The sequence below is a fragment of the Ahaetulla prasina genome, chromosome 7 (genome assembly GCF_028640845.1).
Source record: "Ahaetulla prasina isolate Xishuangbanna chromosome 7, ASM2864084v1, whole genome shotgun sequence".
In the NCBI taxonomy this organism is placed as follows: domain Eukaryota; kingdom Metazoa; phylum Chordata; class Lepidosauria; order Squamata; family Colubridae; genus Ahaetulla; species Ahaetulla prasina.
In genome coordinates, this window is record NC_080545.1 from 2,286,113 (window position 1) to 2,304,148 (window position 18,036).

An 18,036-nucleotide genomic window follows, 5' to 3' on the forward strand; every position below is an offset into this window, starting at 1 on the left:
CCTGGTTGTTAAGTGAATCGGAAGTGTCACAAGGTCGCAAAAAGGGGATTGCGTGACCTCCGGGGCACTGCAACTTTCTAAAGCAGAGGTCTCCAACCTTGGCAACTTTAAGACTTGTGGACTTCAACTCCCAGAATACCTCAGCCAGCAAAGCTGGGAGTTGAAGTGCACAAGTCTTAAAGGGACCAAGGTTGGAGACCCCTGGTCTAAAGTACATGTCAGTTGCCAAGCCTCTGAATTTTTGAGAGCGTGACCCCGGGGATGCTGCAGAGGTTGTAAGTGTGAAAAACGGTCGTAAGTTGCTTTTTTTCAGTGCCATCGTAACTTCAGACGGTCACTAAACGAACTGTTGTAAGTCAAGAACTAGCCGTATTCGCTCTTTCAAAGATCGGACAATTTTCCAGAGGTTGAAATTCTATACTCAGAGGAGTGCAGTGTGACGTTCGTTGCACCTTTAAACAGAACACTATCCAAAAAACAGGATCTTTCCGTTGGTTTTCTTTTCCTAAATCCTTTCTAACCCTAAGCAAAAGAATGGATGGAAATTTCAAAAAACAAACAAACTAGGAAATTTCAGCAGAAATGCTTGACCAGTTCAACCTCACGGGTCATTTCTTTCTTTCTTTCTTTCTTTTTTCTTAACTCCTTCTTTGGTTGGAAAGTCCAGAGGTAAGAGGTCAGCAGAGGTGATTCAAAGGAGATATCTTCACATTTTTGTTTAAAACATCCTTCCTCGTATATAAGTAAATTAACCCTCCTCTCATCCCGCTCTCAACTTCTCTTCTTACTTGGCCATCAATCACTCCAAAGACATTGATTTTCCTGTGGGAATCGCTGGCTCAGGAGGGGGCAATTAAGTCTGGACCTCCCACCCCCTGACTATTTGCAACACTCAAGCATCAGGTTTCTGCAGGCTTCGCTTCGGTTCGTTACCGGCTCTGCTTAAATTACAGGAGCCCGAATGCTAACAAGCTTTGCATTGTTTGGCTCTTCTCTGGATCTTTTTAAAAGACAGAGCCTGTGAGAGAGTCCTAGCACACACACCAAGGCCAAGTTCAAGATAATTAATTTACTCGCAGCCGTGTTTCTGAAACCGGAATGTGAAAAGAGCCTGTGAATTTTAAGACCTTGAAGGAGGGGATAGATGGGGAACTCATCAAATTTGCAGATGACTCCAAGCTGGCAGGAATAGCCAACACTCCAGAAGATAAAGGCTCAAGATACAGAAGGATCTGGACAGACTTGAACATTGGGCGCTAGCTAACAAAATGAAATTCAACAGTGAAAAAAGGAAGGTTCTACATTTAAGCAAAAAAACCAAAATGCACAACTACCGTATATGTGGTACCTTGCTCAATAGTAGTAACTGTCAGAGGGATCTTGGAGTCCTAGTGGACAACCATTTAGATATGAGCCAGCCGTGTGCAGCAGCTGCCAAAAAAGCCAACACAGTTCTGGGCTGCATAAACAGAGGGATAGAATCAAGATCACGTGAAGTGCTAGTACCACTTTATAATGCCTTGGTAAGGCCACACTTGGAATATTGCATCCAGTTTTGGTTGCCACGACGTAAAAAAGATGTTGAGACTCTATAAAGAGTGTAGAGAAGAGCAACAAAGATGATTAGGGGACTGGAGGCTAAAACATACGAAGAACAGTGGCAGGAACTGGGTATGCCTAGGGGAGACATGATAGCAATCTTCCAATATCTCAGGGGTTGCCACAAAGAAAAGGGAGTCAAACTATTCTCCAAAACACCTGAGAGTAGAACAAGAAGCAATGGGTGGAAACTAATCAAGGAGAGAAGCAACTTAGAATTAAGGAGAAATTTCCTGACAGTGAGAATAATTGATCAGTGGAACAACTTGCCTGCAGAAGTTGTGAATGCTCCAACACTGGAAATTTTTAAGAAGATGTTGGATAACCATTTGTCTGAAGTGGTGTAGGGTTTCCTGCCTGGGCAGGGGGTTGGACTAGAAGACCTCCAAGGTCCCTTCCAACTCTGTTGTTGTTGTTTAGTGATTTTATGTTAACTTCAACAATCATTCCATAGAAAAATATAAAAAGTGTAAATATAGACTGTTACTCACAAAGGGGAGGGGGGAATGGATTTGGTTTTGAGGGTGATGTAAACTGTTTTAAACTGACAGATTAACCGAGAGAAGGATTGGAGGGGGAAGGACACATGACAGCAGTCTTCCAGTATTTGAGGGGCTGCCCCAAAGAAGAGGGCGGTCCACTTATTTTCCAAAGCACCAGAAGTCAAGATAAGAAACAATGGATAGAATTTAATCAAGGAGAGAAGCAACCTGGAATTAAGGAGAAACTTCCAAACAGTGAGGACAATCAATCAGTGGAACAGCTTGCCACCAGAAGTTGTGAATGCTCCAACACTGGAGGTGTTTAAGAAGAGACCGGACAGCCACCTGTCTGAAATAATATAGGGTCTCCTGCTTGAGGTGGAGGTTGGACTAGAGAACCTCTAAGTTCCCTTCCAGCTCTATTCTGATTGATTTTATTTGGTCCTCTTTCTATTCCCCAGCTTGGCACCCTACTAAATGATTCATTTCTGGTTGGCACTTGTTCTGTATTGTTCTCATAATACGTCAGCCTGGTCTTCGGCCCTTTGCTTCTGATCCTCCCCAACCTTCCTCTGTGCCAGCATAATTTGGAATTTAGCACTTGATCAAATCAGACGTAAAGCCAATTGTTTCACACTGAATGAAAGAGCACATGGCAGACAAATTTATGAAGCTATTGTTTTACTTGTCACAAAAATTGCTCGAGAGGGTTAGGAAGGATATAAATTATTTTGAAAGTATAAAGCAGATGTAAACTTATAGAGGTACGTACATACCATCTGGGGCTGCAAACAATTGATTTAGACCAAGCGTGAGTCAAGAATGGGAAAGCTAGAATCAAATGAAACCATATAAATTTGACAGGCAGACAAACAGGTGGGTAGCTAGATATGAAAGAGAAAGAGAGACCTGGACTTAGAAGAACTTAGAAGAACTTTATTGTCACTTTGAACGTACGCTATAATCGGCATACGTTAAAATGGAATTTTGTTGCATATAGATCTCAAAGGGTCCCCACCTTAAAAGGTGGAAAAGGCAGGCAGGCAGGCAGGCAGGCAGGGAGGGAGGGAGGGAGGGAGGGAGGAAGGAAGGAAGGTGAGAGAGAGAGAGAGAGGGAAAGAGAAAAAGATTGGTGGTTAATAAATTTTATATATTAAAGAAAGAAAAAGAAAGAAAGAAAGGAAAGAAAGAAAGAGAAAGAAAAAAGAAAGAAAGGATAGAATAGAATAGAATAGAATAGAATAGAATAGAATAGAATAGAATAGAATAGAATAGAATAGAATAGAATTTTTTATTGGCCAAGTGTGATTGGACACACAAAGAATTTGTCTTTGGTGCATATGCTCTCAGTGTACATAAAAGATAAGATACATTCATCAAGAATCATAAGGTACAACATTTAATGATAGTCATAGGGGTCAAATAAGCAATCAAATCATATTAGGAAACAGTCAATATAAATTGTAAGGAAAGAAAGAAAGAGAAAGAAAAAAGAAAGAAAGGATAGAATAGAATAGAATAGAATAGAATAGAATAGAATAGAATAGAATAGAATTTTTTTATTGGCCAAGTGTGATTGGACACACAAAGAATTTGTCTTTGGTGCATATGCTCTCAGTGTACATAAAAGATAAGATACATTCATCAAGAATCATAAGGTACAACATTTAATGATAGTCATAGGGGTCAAATAAGCAATCAAATCATATTAGGAAACAGTCAATATAAATTGTAAGGAAGGAAGGAAAGTGAAAGAAAGAAAGAAAGAAGGAAGGAAGGAAGGAAGGAAGGAAGGAAGGAAGGAAGGAAGGAAGGAAGGAAGGAGGAAGAAGGAAAACGAAAGAAAAAGGAAGGGAAGGGAAGGAAGGAAGGAAGGAAGGAAGGAAGGAAGGAAGGAAGGAAAGAAAGAAAGAAAGAAAGAGAGAAAGAGAAAGAGAGAGAGAGAGAGAGAGAGAGAGAGAGAGAGAGAGAGAAAGAAAGAAACTAACTTATGCACAATTACAGATTATTTCAGTTGGGTCTTTAAGTTGGGCATTTAAGTCAAGCATAAATAAAGGGGTAGTAGGTCCCTCATCATTCAGTTTTACCCAGCATCTTGGGCCCCCAGCCCACCCCAGGATTGGCTGCAGCACCTTGGATCTGGGTGGGAAGGTTACCACCACATTCCTTTCCCTCCTTCACAAACACATCCGTGGATTCCTGAAGGGTATCGGCATGGATTGAACATTGTTGAGCTTGTTAATGTCTATTCGAGGCAGGCTCCCAAAGATCCCTGCTAATTAACTCCTGGCTTTGCTGTGTGATTTCAGGAACTTACTGGAAAATTGCCGAGGGAGTACCCCCTCAACCCAGGGGAGGAGCCCCCAATGGTGAGAAGAAGAATTGGTACTTCTTTTAAACTGGATGAACAGAAAATGCTACCCAAGGGAGAGGTAAATGACCCGATCTGCATTACCAATGTCCAAATAGTTGGTTACTACCAGGCTCTGGAAAATCCAGTCATCCTCTCGCATCTGTCTTTTTCTGTCCTTCTTTCGTCTCTCTATTTATTGCTATGAACTAAGAGTTCATATTGGCTGGTGAGGGAGAATAAGCTGACATGGAACCAATGGTGGGATTCAAAAAATTTTAGCAACCGATTCTCTGCCCAGTTGCTCAGTGGCCGTTGCCATGGGGGTATGGCCTGGTCAGTCTCCTGCACCACAGTAGGAGGGGCGTTTTTGCCCTCCCCAGGCTCCAGAGGCGTTCCTTGAGCCTCTGGGAGGGTGAAAATAGCTTACCTCAGACTCTAGAGGCCCTGGAGGGTGAGATGGATGTCTTTAGCCTCCAAGGAGCCTTACAAACATTACATTTTTTAAGCTGCACCTCAAAACTGGGCTTATAAATGGGATTGTAACAAACTCGTATCCATTCTTGCAGAATCAGAACTTTGTTCTCTAACTTTTTTCTTTGCTTGGAACATGCAACAGTTGTGAAGCTTTTTAAAGCCCCTTTCGAAGCTTCAGACTCTTAGAACTGGGGTGTGAACTTCATCTACAGTTCAAAGATCAAACGCGCTTTTTCAAAAACAAGGCTCGAGCGGTGCTTTTCATCCTTCCTCGCTTTTCATCCTTCGGCTTTCTGTGGATGTGGGAGATTTTTGGGGGGAGGAGGGAGGTAGAGCAGAAGTGTAGGAGAGGACGGGAAGAAGAAAAACGGGCTTGTAGCATTTATGTATTGTGTGAAATGCATATTTAATCAGCTCGCTGTTGACAGAGATTATCAAATCTTCAAAGCGAAACCTTAAGCTCCCGCAAATAATAGCCTTTTGGCCAATTGCAACAAGAGAAGAGCTGTAGTTACGGACTTAAAATAGTGCCAAGTCCTCTTAAACATCAAAAGAGCTTTTTGAGATGAGCCAAGGACAGCCATATTACCTTGATGAAGGATGAAGTCAAACCAGGTCCTCCTCTTCACCTGCACGTGGATAAACTGAAATGGGAAATATCTCTTTGATGTGCAAAAATCAGCTTCTAAGCTTCCAAAACCCACAGCGTGGTTAGGAACAAAGGAATCATTCCCAGTCAAGGAGAGAAGCAACCTTAGAACTAAGGAGAAATTTCCTAACAGTGAGAACAGTCAACCAGTGGAACAGCTTTTCTCCAGAAGTTGCTGGTGCTCCATCGCTAGGTGTGTCCAGGTCTGGAATGGTGTAGGGCAGTGATGGCTGACCTTTTTGCTGTCGTGTGCCAAAATCAGGGGGAGCATGGGGGGAGGGGTGCATGTGTGTGTGCCAACACCCATAATTCAATGCGCCCCGCCCTCCCCCCATGCAAGCACGCGCGACTCCCCTGTGCTCCCCCTGCTTTTTGCACGCGATGGCACAGTGGGCCTGGTAGGCCCATTTTTTGCCCTCCCCCGGCTCCAGAGTCTTTCTAGGAGCCTGGGAAGGGCGAAAAACGGATCTTCCGCTCCCACTGGAAATCAAGAGTCTTTCTAGGAGCCTGGGGAGGGCGAAAAACGGATCTTCCGGTCCCACTTCCAGCTTCCAGAGGGCCTCCATGGTGGGATGAGAAAGCCCCAAAAATCATCTGCTCAGCACGCACATGCGCACTGGAGCTGAGCTAGGGCAACACTCACGTGCCCACAGATACGGCTTCACGTGCCACCTGTGGAACTCATGCCATGGGTTCGCCATCACGGGTGTAGGGTCTCCTGCATGATCAGGAGTTGGACTAGAAGACCTCCAAGGTCCCTTCCAACTCTGTTATTCTGGATAGAAGCAGACGTGGTTTTTAATAGCTGTCAGTTTCTTGGTGGTTTCACTTATTTTTTGTTGTTCCGGTATAATTTCAAGATGGCACGGGAGAAAAATTAAGGTGACCTCTGGAAATACTGTTGTAAGGGTGGTCAACCCCTAACCGGTAGTCCTCTTTGACCAGGGTTTTACCAAACACAGAAGGATGCCTTTCACATTCCTGCCTGGGCAGGGGGATGGACTAGAAGACCTCCAAGGTCCCTTCCAACTCTGTTATTATTATTATTACATACAGTAACTAGCATCCCAACTGTTCAGTGAGATTGGTGATGTAGATAAGACCTCCTTCCGCCAGCTAGTTGTGATAATTGTCAACTCTGGCATCATTCGAAAGTTCAACCTCCCTATATATTTGTTTTTTATTTGGACATCACTTCTGGATTTTGTGCTAGTGATGAAAAAAGAAATGAAATGTTGACTTTCAATTTGCTGATTAGATAGACTGGTTGTGATAGAAATACCTAGTTATATACCCCTGTGTAAAAGTTTTTTAAAAATGAGGTAGTAATGTTATTATCTTGTACCCTGCTAAAAAGAGTCGGAAGTCAACGCCTTTTTCTTTCTTCCCCTGTAGCTCATATTATCTTTCCCCCTTTCTTTTTTTTCTTCCTTTAATTTCCTATTTTTATTTTTCTTTGTATTTTATCCAAGGAGAGGAGAGGAGAGTAAAATGGAATAGGAATAGGAATAGGAATAGGAATAGGAATAGGAATAGGAATAGGAATAGGACTAGGAATAGGACTAGACTAGACTAGACTAGACTAGACTAGACTAGAATAGAATAGAATAGAATAGAATAGAATAGAATAGAATAGAATAGAATAGAATAACAGAGTAGGAAGGGACCTTGGAGGTCTTTTAGTCCAACCCCCTGCTTAGGCAGGAAACCCTACTCCATTTCAGACAAATGGTTATCCAACATCTTCTTAAAAACTTCCAGTGTTGGAGCATTTACAGCTTTTGGAGGTAAGTTGTTCCACTGATTAATTGTTCTGACTGTCAGGAAATTTCTCCTTAGTTCTAGGTTGCTTCTCTCCTTGATGAGTTTCCATCTTGTCCTGCTTCTTGTCCTGCCCTCAGGTGCTTTGGAGAATAGTTTGACTCCCTCTACTTTGGGGCAGCCCCTGAGATATTGGAACACTGCTATCATGTCTCCCCTCATCCTTCTTTCCATTAAACTAGACATAGTTTATATGATACATGATAGAAGTTTGAAGAAAAGTTCAATAGAGGACAGTCCAGTTTTTTTCTGTTGATCCAATGCCGATCTATTGAAACTAGCCCAATGGAAGACCTTGAGACACATTGACCGTTGAAACTTCTTCTTTTGCAGGAAGCTGAGCTGGAACGCTTGGAAAGAGAATTTGCCATCCAGTCCCAGATCACGGAAGCTGCTCGACGCCTGGCCAGCGAGCCCAACGTCAGCAAGAAGCTGAAGAAGCAGAGGAAGACCTCCTACCTGAATGCCTTGAAGAAGCTCCAGGAGATTGAAAACTCCATCAACGAGTACCGCATCAGATCTGGGAAAAAGCCAACCCAAAGAGCTTCGCTGATCATAGATGGTAAAGACAGTTGACCTTCTGTGATATCCTGGAACTTTCTTTAGACGGGATGGGGGTTTAGAGGTTGGTGGATTCCATGGGTCTTGTAGGCCGCGTGAAGAAATAATGGAGAAATGCCTATCTGAAGATTCTCAAAAGTAGGAGTTACGGAAGGCCACCGGGTGACCCTCTCAGGTTCCTGGCCCAGCACCTCTTCAACCCCTCTGCAACTAGCCACTTGAGTATTAAATTCAGGAAATGACAATAGGAAACGGGACTCACTCGAGCGCAATTACGGATTGCAAGCCTGCATTTTTGTGGGTGTGTAATCTCACACAAGAAGCCCCAAAGAAAAATGGGACTAGGAGAAGCAAAGCCGTGAATGTGATTTCGCTGAGCTTAAGCATCCCTCAGTACCGAAAGATTTCTGTGGAAGAGCATTTTTGATCAGGTTTGCACCAAGGGTTGTGGTAATTACGACATAGGCTAAGAGGAGTTATAATTACACACAAAATGCCAATGATAAATATATACGTACAGTACTTCGTTTTGGACTCTTCAAAATTTTATTTTAAGATCCCCGGTTGATTTTACAAACCTGTTAAAAATTCATTTAGTCCTTGGCTTATGACCACAATTGGAACTGCTAAGTGATGTGGTCATTAAATGATTTCTAAGACTTCTTTTGCCATGGTCTTTAAGTGAACCACATGGTTATTTAACAAACCTGGGTTCCTCCGTAGGCTTTGCTCGTCATAGGTCCTCTGGAACAGAGGTCTCTAACCTTGGCAACTTGAAGACTTATGGACTTCAACTCCCAGAATTCCTCAGCCAGCTTTGCTGGCTGAGGAATTCTAGGAGTTGAAGTCCATAAGTCTTCAAGTTGCCAAAGTTGGAGACCCCTGCTCTGGAAAGGTTGTAAATAATGACACTTGTCATGTCGTAACCATCATAAAACCAGGCTGGTCGCTAAGCATGCAAATTCTGATTATCTGAATGATCATAAGAGCGAGAACTGGTCCTTAACTAAACCTTTTTCAGTGCCTCGTTAAGTTTGAACAGTCGCTAAATGGATGGACCTAAGTCAGGGGTTACCTGTGGTCAAATGAATAAAAAATAGGCCCATCAGTGGCTATTTATCGCCAGTGAATTTCATTGTTTAGGGGCAATAGTCAAATTATTGCCAGCATTTCCTGGAAACATTGTTGATGAGAAATAGGATGCTGGAGAAACGATGGAGAAATACGTAGGTGGCCTTCCATCTTTGCTGTCCTACATCCGCTAGAGTCCCTGGCCACCGGCAAGGCTTGCTAGGGCTGTTGGGAGTTATAGTACAGCAACATTCAGAGGTTACTCATCGGGTTTCAAAAATTTTAGCAACCAGTTCTCTGTCCGGTTACTGGGTTGGAGAGCCTACTTGGCCTCCTGCACCAGGACAAGGGGGGAGGCGTTTTCACCCTCCCCAGGCTCCGGAGGCTTTCCTCAAGCCTCCAGGAGGGCAAAAATAGCATTCTCCGGACTCCAGAGACCCTCCGGAAGCCAGAAACAGGGCCGTTTCCAGATTTCTGGTACTTCCAAGAGGCCCATTTTTCACCCTCCGAGCCTCTCCGCAGGCCCTGCATTTACCTGGCATTCAAAATGGGCTGCGTGGAGACTCCTGGGAGGGGCAGAGTGGGGTGGGAGGGCGCAGCCAGTCCTTGCAACTACAGGTTCGGTGAACCAGTTGTAAAATTAGCATCCGGTTCACCTGAACCGGTCCTAACCGGCTGAATCCCACCCCTTGTTACCCATCCTTCAGCTAATAAGATGGGTCTGAAGAAAGGTAGCACATCTTTCATTATCTGACTTTTGGGATGTCGATCCCAATTCCACTTCTTTGTTGATGGGTTCTTCTCTGTGGTCTCTTGGCTTCCTAGATGGAAACATTGCCAGCGAAGATAGCTCCCTCTCGGACGCTCTTGTTCTAGAAGACGGTACGTTAAAAAAAAATGTTGGAGTCTTATCAACTTTTATGTTTGATAAGAATGCTGTTGTTGCAAAAAAAAATTAATTAAAGGCAGTGGTATGTCAAAAGAATAAAAGAGGGAATCTTTATTTCCAGCCACAACAGTGCTGGGCTAAATGATTTTGGTCCAATGATTTAACTGTCTCACCCGTTTTGGTGTGATCTGTATCTTGAGTTGGATTATAGGAAGTGAGGCAAGGGCTTATCTGCAGATCTCCTATCTGGGGTGCACTTTGTCTCTGGGGGTAGTAAGGAGTTTTACCATATTTTTCATAGTACAAAACGCATCTTTTCCCCCCAAAAAAGGTGACAATCTGGGTGCGTCTTATACTCCGAATGTAGCCCCACCCAGCTTCTCAAACGGAGATTTCAGAGGCTGAAAAAAGCATCAGAAATGGAACTTCCGAAAAAAAGCTACAAACGGAGCTTAGAAAAAAAGCCACCAAACAGCTTCCGAATAAAAGCCGCCAAATGGAGCTTCCGAAAAAAAGCTGCCAAATGGAGCTTCAGAAAAAAAAAAACCAAACAGAGCTTTAGAGGCTTTTTTTCAGAAGCTCTGTTTGGGGGCTCTTTTTTCTGAGGCCTTCAAAGGCAGAAAAAAAAAGGTTTTTTCTGTAACAGTTTCAGAAGTTTCAGAGGCAGAAAAAAAAAGCAAGGCACAGAGCTCACAACCAAGGAACCTGTTGCTAAAATTCACCTCTGGGAACAGCTGATTGGGGGTATTCTGGGAGGCCGATCCACCTGCCAATCAGCTTTTTTCTTATTTTCCTCCCCAAAAACTAAGGTGCATCTTACACTCCAAAAAATACGTAAAAATAGTTTAGTTTTGGTTTACTTTATTGTCATTGCCCCTCATACAACAAAATTAGTATTATGATTAGTATTTGTCTTCCTTAGTTTTAGGGGTAATGTGAAAATGTTTGGAAGGGGGCTACTTGGAGCTGGATTCATTTTAAATATACTCCAGCGCTCTGCGTTTCAAGTAATTTTTCTATCTACTTTAATTGGCTGATCTTCTTGCTCGCAATGTCATTTTTTCAAAAAGGTTTTAGCTTTTCATTTGGATGTCACTGGGATGGAACTCTCTTTTTTTTTTTTTTTTTTAACTAAAATGATGATTTCCTTAGTTCATCCAGAAGGTGGTATATGATGTCCATATTTTATTTATGCACAGGGTGTCTGTTTCCACGAGCATCAAGACCCTTTGACTCCATTAAATGTATCTTTTTTGACATTTGATAAGAAAAAGAGGTGCCTTGATGGCAGTCAAGTAATTAAACCAAAGACTTGGGATGAACGTCAGATGGGCTTAAAATCTTCCCTTCTTGTAGGACAGGGGTCTCCAAGCTTGGCAACTTTAAGACTTGTGAACTTCAACTCCCAGCTTTGCCAGCTAAGGGATTCTGGGAGTTGAAGTCCACAAGTCTTAAAGTTGCCAGGTTTGGACACTGCTGTTGTAGGAGAAGAGATGGCAGAACTAGGGGGGTGGAGTCAAGAGAGGTATCAGCCTAGAATCCTTACGTAGCCACAAACAAAGTAAACCCAATTCCCTTTGAGTGATGTTGGCCCTTCTCTAACTCTAACTAGTTAGTTGTTAGTTGAGAAGATTTCTCTGTGTAGACTTTTAGCAGTAAAATCAGTTTGATTGGTCCTTCGTGCCTGACCCTTCTTCTTCTCCTTCCATTCCAGAAGACTGCCCTGTTACCAGCACAATATCCCCTTTACAGTCACCTCACAAAGGGCTCCCTCCTCGGCCCCCCTTGCACAACAGGCCTCCCCCTCCGCAGTCCCTGGAGGGTCTCCGGCAAATGCACTATCACAGGAATGACTACGACAAATCCCCCATTAAGCCCAAGATGTGGAGCGAGTCTTCCTTGGATGAACCCTACGAGAAGGTGAAGAAGCGTTCTTCTCATAGCCATTCCAGGTGAGTCAAGAGCAGGAGAGGCGGGCCTTCCGTCCGACATTGGAAGACTTTATAGTTGCCCTTTTGTAGAAATGAAGCAAAGGTTTGACAGCACATTCCAGGGTCGTGCATAAAATTATACATTAATGTGCCGACGGACATTCTGTAAAGCTTCTGCATAAATTTCTCAGAATAACAGAGTTGGAAGGGACCTTGGAGGTCTTCTAGTCCAACCCCCTTATCAAGCAGGAGATCCTATGATATTGCTGACAAATGGTTGTCCAATTTCTACCTATAAACTTCCAATGATGGAGCACCCACAACATCTGGAAGCAAGTAGTTCCACTGGTTAATTGTTCTCACTGTCAGGAAATTTCTCCTTAGTTCTAGGTAGCTTCTCTCCTTCATTAGTTTCCATGGTTCCTTGGTTAGTTTCCATCCACTGCTTCTTGTCCTGCCCTCAGGTGCTTTGGAGAATAGCTTGACTTCCTCTTCTTTGGGGCAGCCCCTGAGATATTGGAACACTGCTATGATGTCACCCCTAGTCCTTCTTTTCATTAAACTAGAGAAACCCAATTCCTGCAACCGTTCGTCATAACTTGAGGCTTTAACTCTGGAAGAAACAAGGGAAGTATCTATTTTCTGCAGAGGTTCAGTTAACCTGGCTAATTTTATATATTAACATGGTTGCGCCTTACCCAGAGCAAAGCAAAAAATATTATTAAGCAAGGACATGTAGCATTCAGCACTGAGTCATGCTGGCCACATGACCACAGAGACGTCTTCAGACAGCGCTGGCTCTTCGGCTTAGAAACGGAGATGAGCACCGCCCCCTAGAGTCGGGAACGACTAGCACGCATGTGCAGGGGAACCTTTACCTAAAGGTTGTTCCATGTGTATAGGTAGCGACATGCGTAAAATAAAGAGCATGTTTTGAATTCTTCGTCGTCTTTTATCTGCGTTAGTCACAAGCGGTTTCCCAGCACCGGAAGTTGTGTGGAAGGTGGAGGAAGCAACTCTCTTCAGAACAGCCCAGTGAGGAATCTTCCCCATTGGAATACCCAATCCAGCATGCCATCGACACCGGATCTACGTGTACGCAGTCCCCATTATGTCCATTCCACCAGGTGGGTCCGTTTCCTCTCTTTCTCTTTCTTCTGCTGGTCTTCTGGCATAAACTCTTTTAATCCAGGTTCATAGAAACAGGGAAGAGAAGTTGCACTTGAAATGTTTTGAGATCAACGTGGGCTGTTTCCATCCGGAGCTATCGTGGTGCAGTGGTTAGAATGCAGCATTGCAGGCTAATTCTGCCAATTGTCGGCAGTTCGATCCTGACCGGCTCAAGGTTGACTCAACCTTCCATCCTTCCAAGGTCCATAAAATGAGGATTGTTGGGGGCAATAGGCTGACTCTAAACCTCTTAGAGAGGGCTATAAAGCACCATGAAACAGTATATAAGTGCTATTCCTTCCTTCCTTCCTTCCTCTCTTATTCCCTTACTCAATCTCCTTCTTGGTGGCGCAGTTGTTAGAATGCAGTATTGCAAGGTAACTCTGCCCACTGCTAGGAGTTCGATCCTGACGGGCTCAAGGTTGACTCAGCCTTCCATCCTTCCAAGGTCCAAAAAATGAGGGTTGTTGGGAGCAATTATGCTGACTCTGTAAACCGCTTAGAGTGGGCTGTAAAGCACTGTGAAGCGGTATACAAGTCTAAGTGCTATTGCTATTGTCCTCCCTCCCTCCCTCCCTCCCTCCCTTCCCAGTGATTAGAATGCAGTACTGCAGGCTAACTCTGCCCACTGCCAGCAGTTTGATTCTGACTGGCTCAAAGTTGGCTCAGCGTTCCCTCCTTCCGAGGTTGGTAAAATGAGGACCCAGATTGTTGGGGGCAAGAGGCTGTTCTGTAAACCACTTAGAGAGGACTGTAAAGCGGTATATACGTCTTAAGTGCTATTGCTATATGCTGGAATTACCCCAAGGGCCAATTTCCACCAAGAGATTTCCCTCTTGTAGTGGTGTTGAAAATCTTAATTCATTTTCCTTCATTCTATTTCTCTGGCTTACAGATCAGTGGACATCAGCCCTACCAGACTGCATTGCTTAGTCCAGCACTTTAGACACAGGAGTTCTAGTTTAGAATCACAAGGAAAGCTTCTTGGCTCGGAAAACGAGACGGGGAGCCCTGACTTCTATACCCCAAGGACTCGTAGCAGTAATGGGTCGGACCCCATGGACGACTGCTCCTCCTGTACGAGCCACTCCAGCTCCGAGCATTACTACCCAGCTCAGATGAATGCGAATTACTCCACCCTGGCAGAGGACTCGCCTTCCAAAGCTCGCGAGCGGCAGAGACAGAGGCACAAGTCAGCTGGAAACCTCGTCTGCTCCAATTCGGGAAGCATGCCCAACCTGGCTGCCGGGAACGGGAACAGCCATCATGGCGTCTACCTGCACAGCCAAAGCCAGCCTTCTTCCCAGTACAGGATCAAAGAGTACCCGCTATACATCGAAGGGAGCTCGACGCCGGTGGTGGTGCGCAGCCTCGAAAATGACCAGGAGGGACACTACAGCGTGAAAGCACAGTTTAAAACATCCAATTCGTACACAGCGGGGGGCATGTTTAAGGAAAACTGGCACGGAGACGAAGTGGACTCCATCCGGTTGACTCCTTCCCGGTCTCAGATCATAAGGACTCCTTCATTGGGGAGAGACGGCCATGAAAAGGGATCGGGGAGGACTGGGGTCTCAGATGAGCTCAGACTATGGTACCAGCGCTCCACAGCCACCCACAAAGACCACAGCCGATTGTCGCATACAAGCTCCACTTCATCGGATAGCAGCTCCCAGTACAGTAGCTCCTCTCAAAGCACCTTCGTGGCGCACAGTAAGGTAACCAGGATGCCTCCCATGTGCAAAGCAACGTCAGGTAAGCGGGAGAAATTCTGGGCCCAGGTGGCATTTAAACCAGGTTGAAGGAATAAATCCTGGGTCTCTCTGACAGGGCAGGGAGACATAATGTCAGGGAATTGTGCAGCAGGTATCCAAATGGAGTCAAAGAGGCTGTTATGAACTTGTAGTCTATATAAATATTTAATATCCATATTAACGTAGTCAGGCACATCACTCCACTGTGATGTAAATCGTGAGGTAAATCGTGAGGTAAACAACATACAGCGCACACACAGGAAAAAAAAGGTGGGGGGGAGGGAAACTCCCGCCTTTTTTCTTAATGTGTGCTCAGTAAACTGTACTGTGATTTACCTCACAATTTACCTCATGATGGAGCGATGGGTCTCCCTGCAACCAATCATAACATAGATTGCCTCAGGCAGCAACCTGCACTCTCCAACCAATCAACTACGACGGTGTGTTTTGGCCCATTGTACACTTTACTGTTTCAGCTATTAAATATCTGAACGCATAAAGAGTTTCTTTTCTTTTCTTTTTGAATTTTTTTATTTTGTTTTTTATAACAAGATAAAAAGATTTTTATTTGTAAATGTACATTCTCTTATTCATAACTGATCACACATATACATATTTTTTCTTAAGAAAGCATTAAAAAAAACATTTTTGATTACATTCGGGGTTGCTCTTCTACCCTTTCTTTTCCCTCATTTTACCTTTCCTTCTTCTTTCTTTCCCTTCCCTACCTTCTTCTCTCCTCTCCTACTTTCTTCCTTCTTCCTCTTCCCTCCTTCCCACTCCTCCCCTCTCTTCCCCCTTTCTAACCTTCTCTCCTACTCTTTTCCCCTATCCTTTCTTCCTCTCCTTTTCCCTTCCTTCCATTCCTCTCTCTCTCTCTGTCTCTCCTCTCCTATCTTACCCTCTACTCCTCTCTCTCCTTTCTTTCTCCTTTATTGTCCAATATTTCCCCTATTTGGTATTTTTACATAAAGAGTTTCTCATGCTAATAGGATGTTGATGATGATGATGATGATCTTTAAACTGGTTCACCATCCAAACTCTCAATGACTCTGGGCGTCTCGCAGTTTCAATCAATAAAATTGAAATTGACATAAAATCAATATGTCAGCCACAGAGAACCAGAACAACTCAGTGAATGGGCCAGAGTAATTTCTTTTTTGTTGATGTTTACAAGAATCTCACCCTCCTCTACATTCTCTTGGGAACAGGCAGATAAAGGTTTCCCTGGTCTGGCTTATGCCGTTCCTCCCACAAAGCGACTCCATTTTGGCACCTCTCTTTGTTCCCTTCTCTCTTTTAGCCAGCGATTCCGCCACACAATATAACATAAAAAGTAAAGTCTGTGGAGATTCCCGATCAGTCAAATTGTGGTTGTCCCAAAGGCGCTTTTCCAAAAGGCAACTGGAATTTCTTGGGGTTTTTTTTTTCTTTGAAAACCTTTTGCTTCTCATCCAAGAAGCTTCTTCAGTTCTGACTGAATATGTTGTGTCTGCGCCCCCTGAGCCGGGCCTCCTGCCAGAAAGTGACTTGGGAAGTGAGGGGGAAGGGCCATCAGGACTTACCCCGGGAGCACCGGCTTCCCTGGCTCAGCTCCAGGAGCCAGAGGCAGGCCAGGTGGAGGAGATAACGAGGCCTCCGTCCCCAACTCTTTCCCCGCCCAGGCCACGCCTCCAGACCCAGCTGATGGCAATCAGGCCTGGCTGGACCCTAGGTTTCATAGGCAGGAGGCGGGAACAACAGAAGCAGGGGTGGGGCAGGCCTAGGAAGTGCTGAGTCATGGAGCCACACCCCACAGGATATAAAGGCAGCAAGAGCTGCTGTGCCTCTTCGTAGCAGGCAAATCAACTGCTTAACTAAGAGCTGAAGTACTGTTTGTTCTTGGGTGACTCATCGGCGTCGAGGGAGATAACAAGCATTTGGCAGACGCTAGCTATTTTGCAGCCAGAGCTGATAGTGCCGGCTAATTAAGCCATCACTCGGACGGAGGCGAGGTGGGACAGAACAGAATGGTAGAGAATGGAAGGATATAGTATATTCCTTGCAATACTCCAGTCCACAGAGTGCCAATGAGCAGATGAGTGCAAGGAATATACTAAATCCTTCCGATCTCCACCATTCGGTCAGAAGCTGAAGAAGCTCCTTGGATGAGAAGCGAAACGTCTTCAAGCAAAAAAACAAGAAAGTCTTGAAAAAAGCACCTTTGGGACAGCCATGGCATTGTTTAATCCAAGGAACTTGTAGGGCTAACTCTGTGGGGGTCAAATCGGATGTTATGGGGACAGGCAGTCCCTCAACAAGCAGACCTGTGCCATATAAGGCTTTATAGGTGACAACCAACACCTTGAATCGCACCTAGAAATGAAGCAATGGCCAGCACAATGATTTTACGAAGGCCTGTTGAGGCATGCCCATCGTTGCTTGTGCCATTGTACGCTGGACTAGTTGAAGCTTCTGGGTGGTCTTTCAAGGGCCCCTCCATTGATAATCTGCCCCGCCTTTGGTATAAAGCAGAATGTGTCAGCGTGAAGCAAGCAGTGAGTCCCTACAAAGAGGTTACTCCTTGGATCAAACGTCAGGGCGTTGCAGAGGCCAGGCGACTTCAAATTCTGATTTTAATTCTGATCTCAAATAAACGATTTTGTCTCGGCCCATCGTGTATCACGTAGATGATATATACCCCACTCAGAGTGTTCTTTAGATAAGAAACTAAGTGTTCAGAGCAGTGATTTAAAGCTAGAAGTAGATTAAAGATTGGTGCCACCACTGTAATTAAGAGTTTCTCAAATGTGTAAGAACTTGAAGCTGTTTGAAAGTCACCCACCAAGAGCAATCTCCAAACATAAGCAGCAACTTAGCTAATAATTACATTCGGTTAATACTTTATATATCCAGTCTTTTATTTACACAGGCAATTAGGGGCTGAGCACGCCAGCTGGGGCGGAAGGAATGAGGAGGGAGTTAGAAAAAAAAAATAACCTAAAATGCCCACATTAAACGTAGGAATTAGTCCACAAGCATGTAGTATGTCTGGAGTTCCAGGCTGCGTTAACGGAGGGATAGAATCAAGATCACGCAAAGTGTTAGTATCACTTTACAAAGCTTTAGTAAGACCACACCTGGAGTACAGGTAGTCCTCGACTTATAACTGAGCCCAAAATTTCTGCTGCTAAATGAGACAGCGGTTAAGTGAACTTTTCCCCATATTATATGACCTTTCTGGCCAAAGCTCTTAAATTAATCCCTGCAGTAGTAATCCAGTTGTTAATGAATCCTTAACTG

General features: G+C 44.3%; 1 protein-coding gene across 10 annotated transcripts in view; it reads left to right on the forward strand.

Moving 5' to 3' along the window:
* The window catches only part of FRMD4A (FERM domain containing 4A), a 342,273-nt gene that overhangs the window by 314,977 nt on the left and 9,260 nt on the right, over window positions 1-18,036 (forward strand). For 9 of the 10 annotated variants that reach the window (XM_058191964.1, XM_058191962.1, XM_058191968.1 and 6 more), the window contains exons 16-21: window positions 4,391-4,513; window positions 7,712-7,940; window positions 9,836-9,892; window positions 11,614-11,851; window positions 12,796-12,957; window positions 13,896-14,755. In XM_058191964.1, the coding sequence (XP_058047947.1) occupies window positions 4,391-4,513; window positions 7,712-7,940; window positions 9,836-9,892; window positions 11,614-11,851; window positions 12,796-12,957; window positions 13,896-14,755 (1,669 nt within the window). The remainder of the gene's footprint in view (window positions 1-4,390; window positions 4,514-7,711; window positions 7,941-9,835; window positions 9,893-11,613; window positions 11,852-12,795; window positions 12,958-13,895; window positions 14,756-18,036) is intronic. The other variant, XM_058191963.1, reaches the window with a different exon arrangement.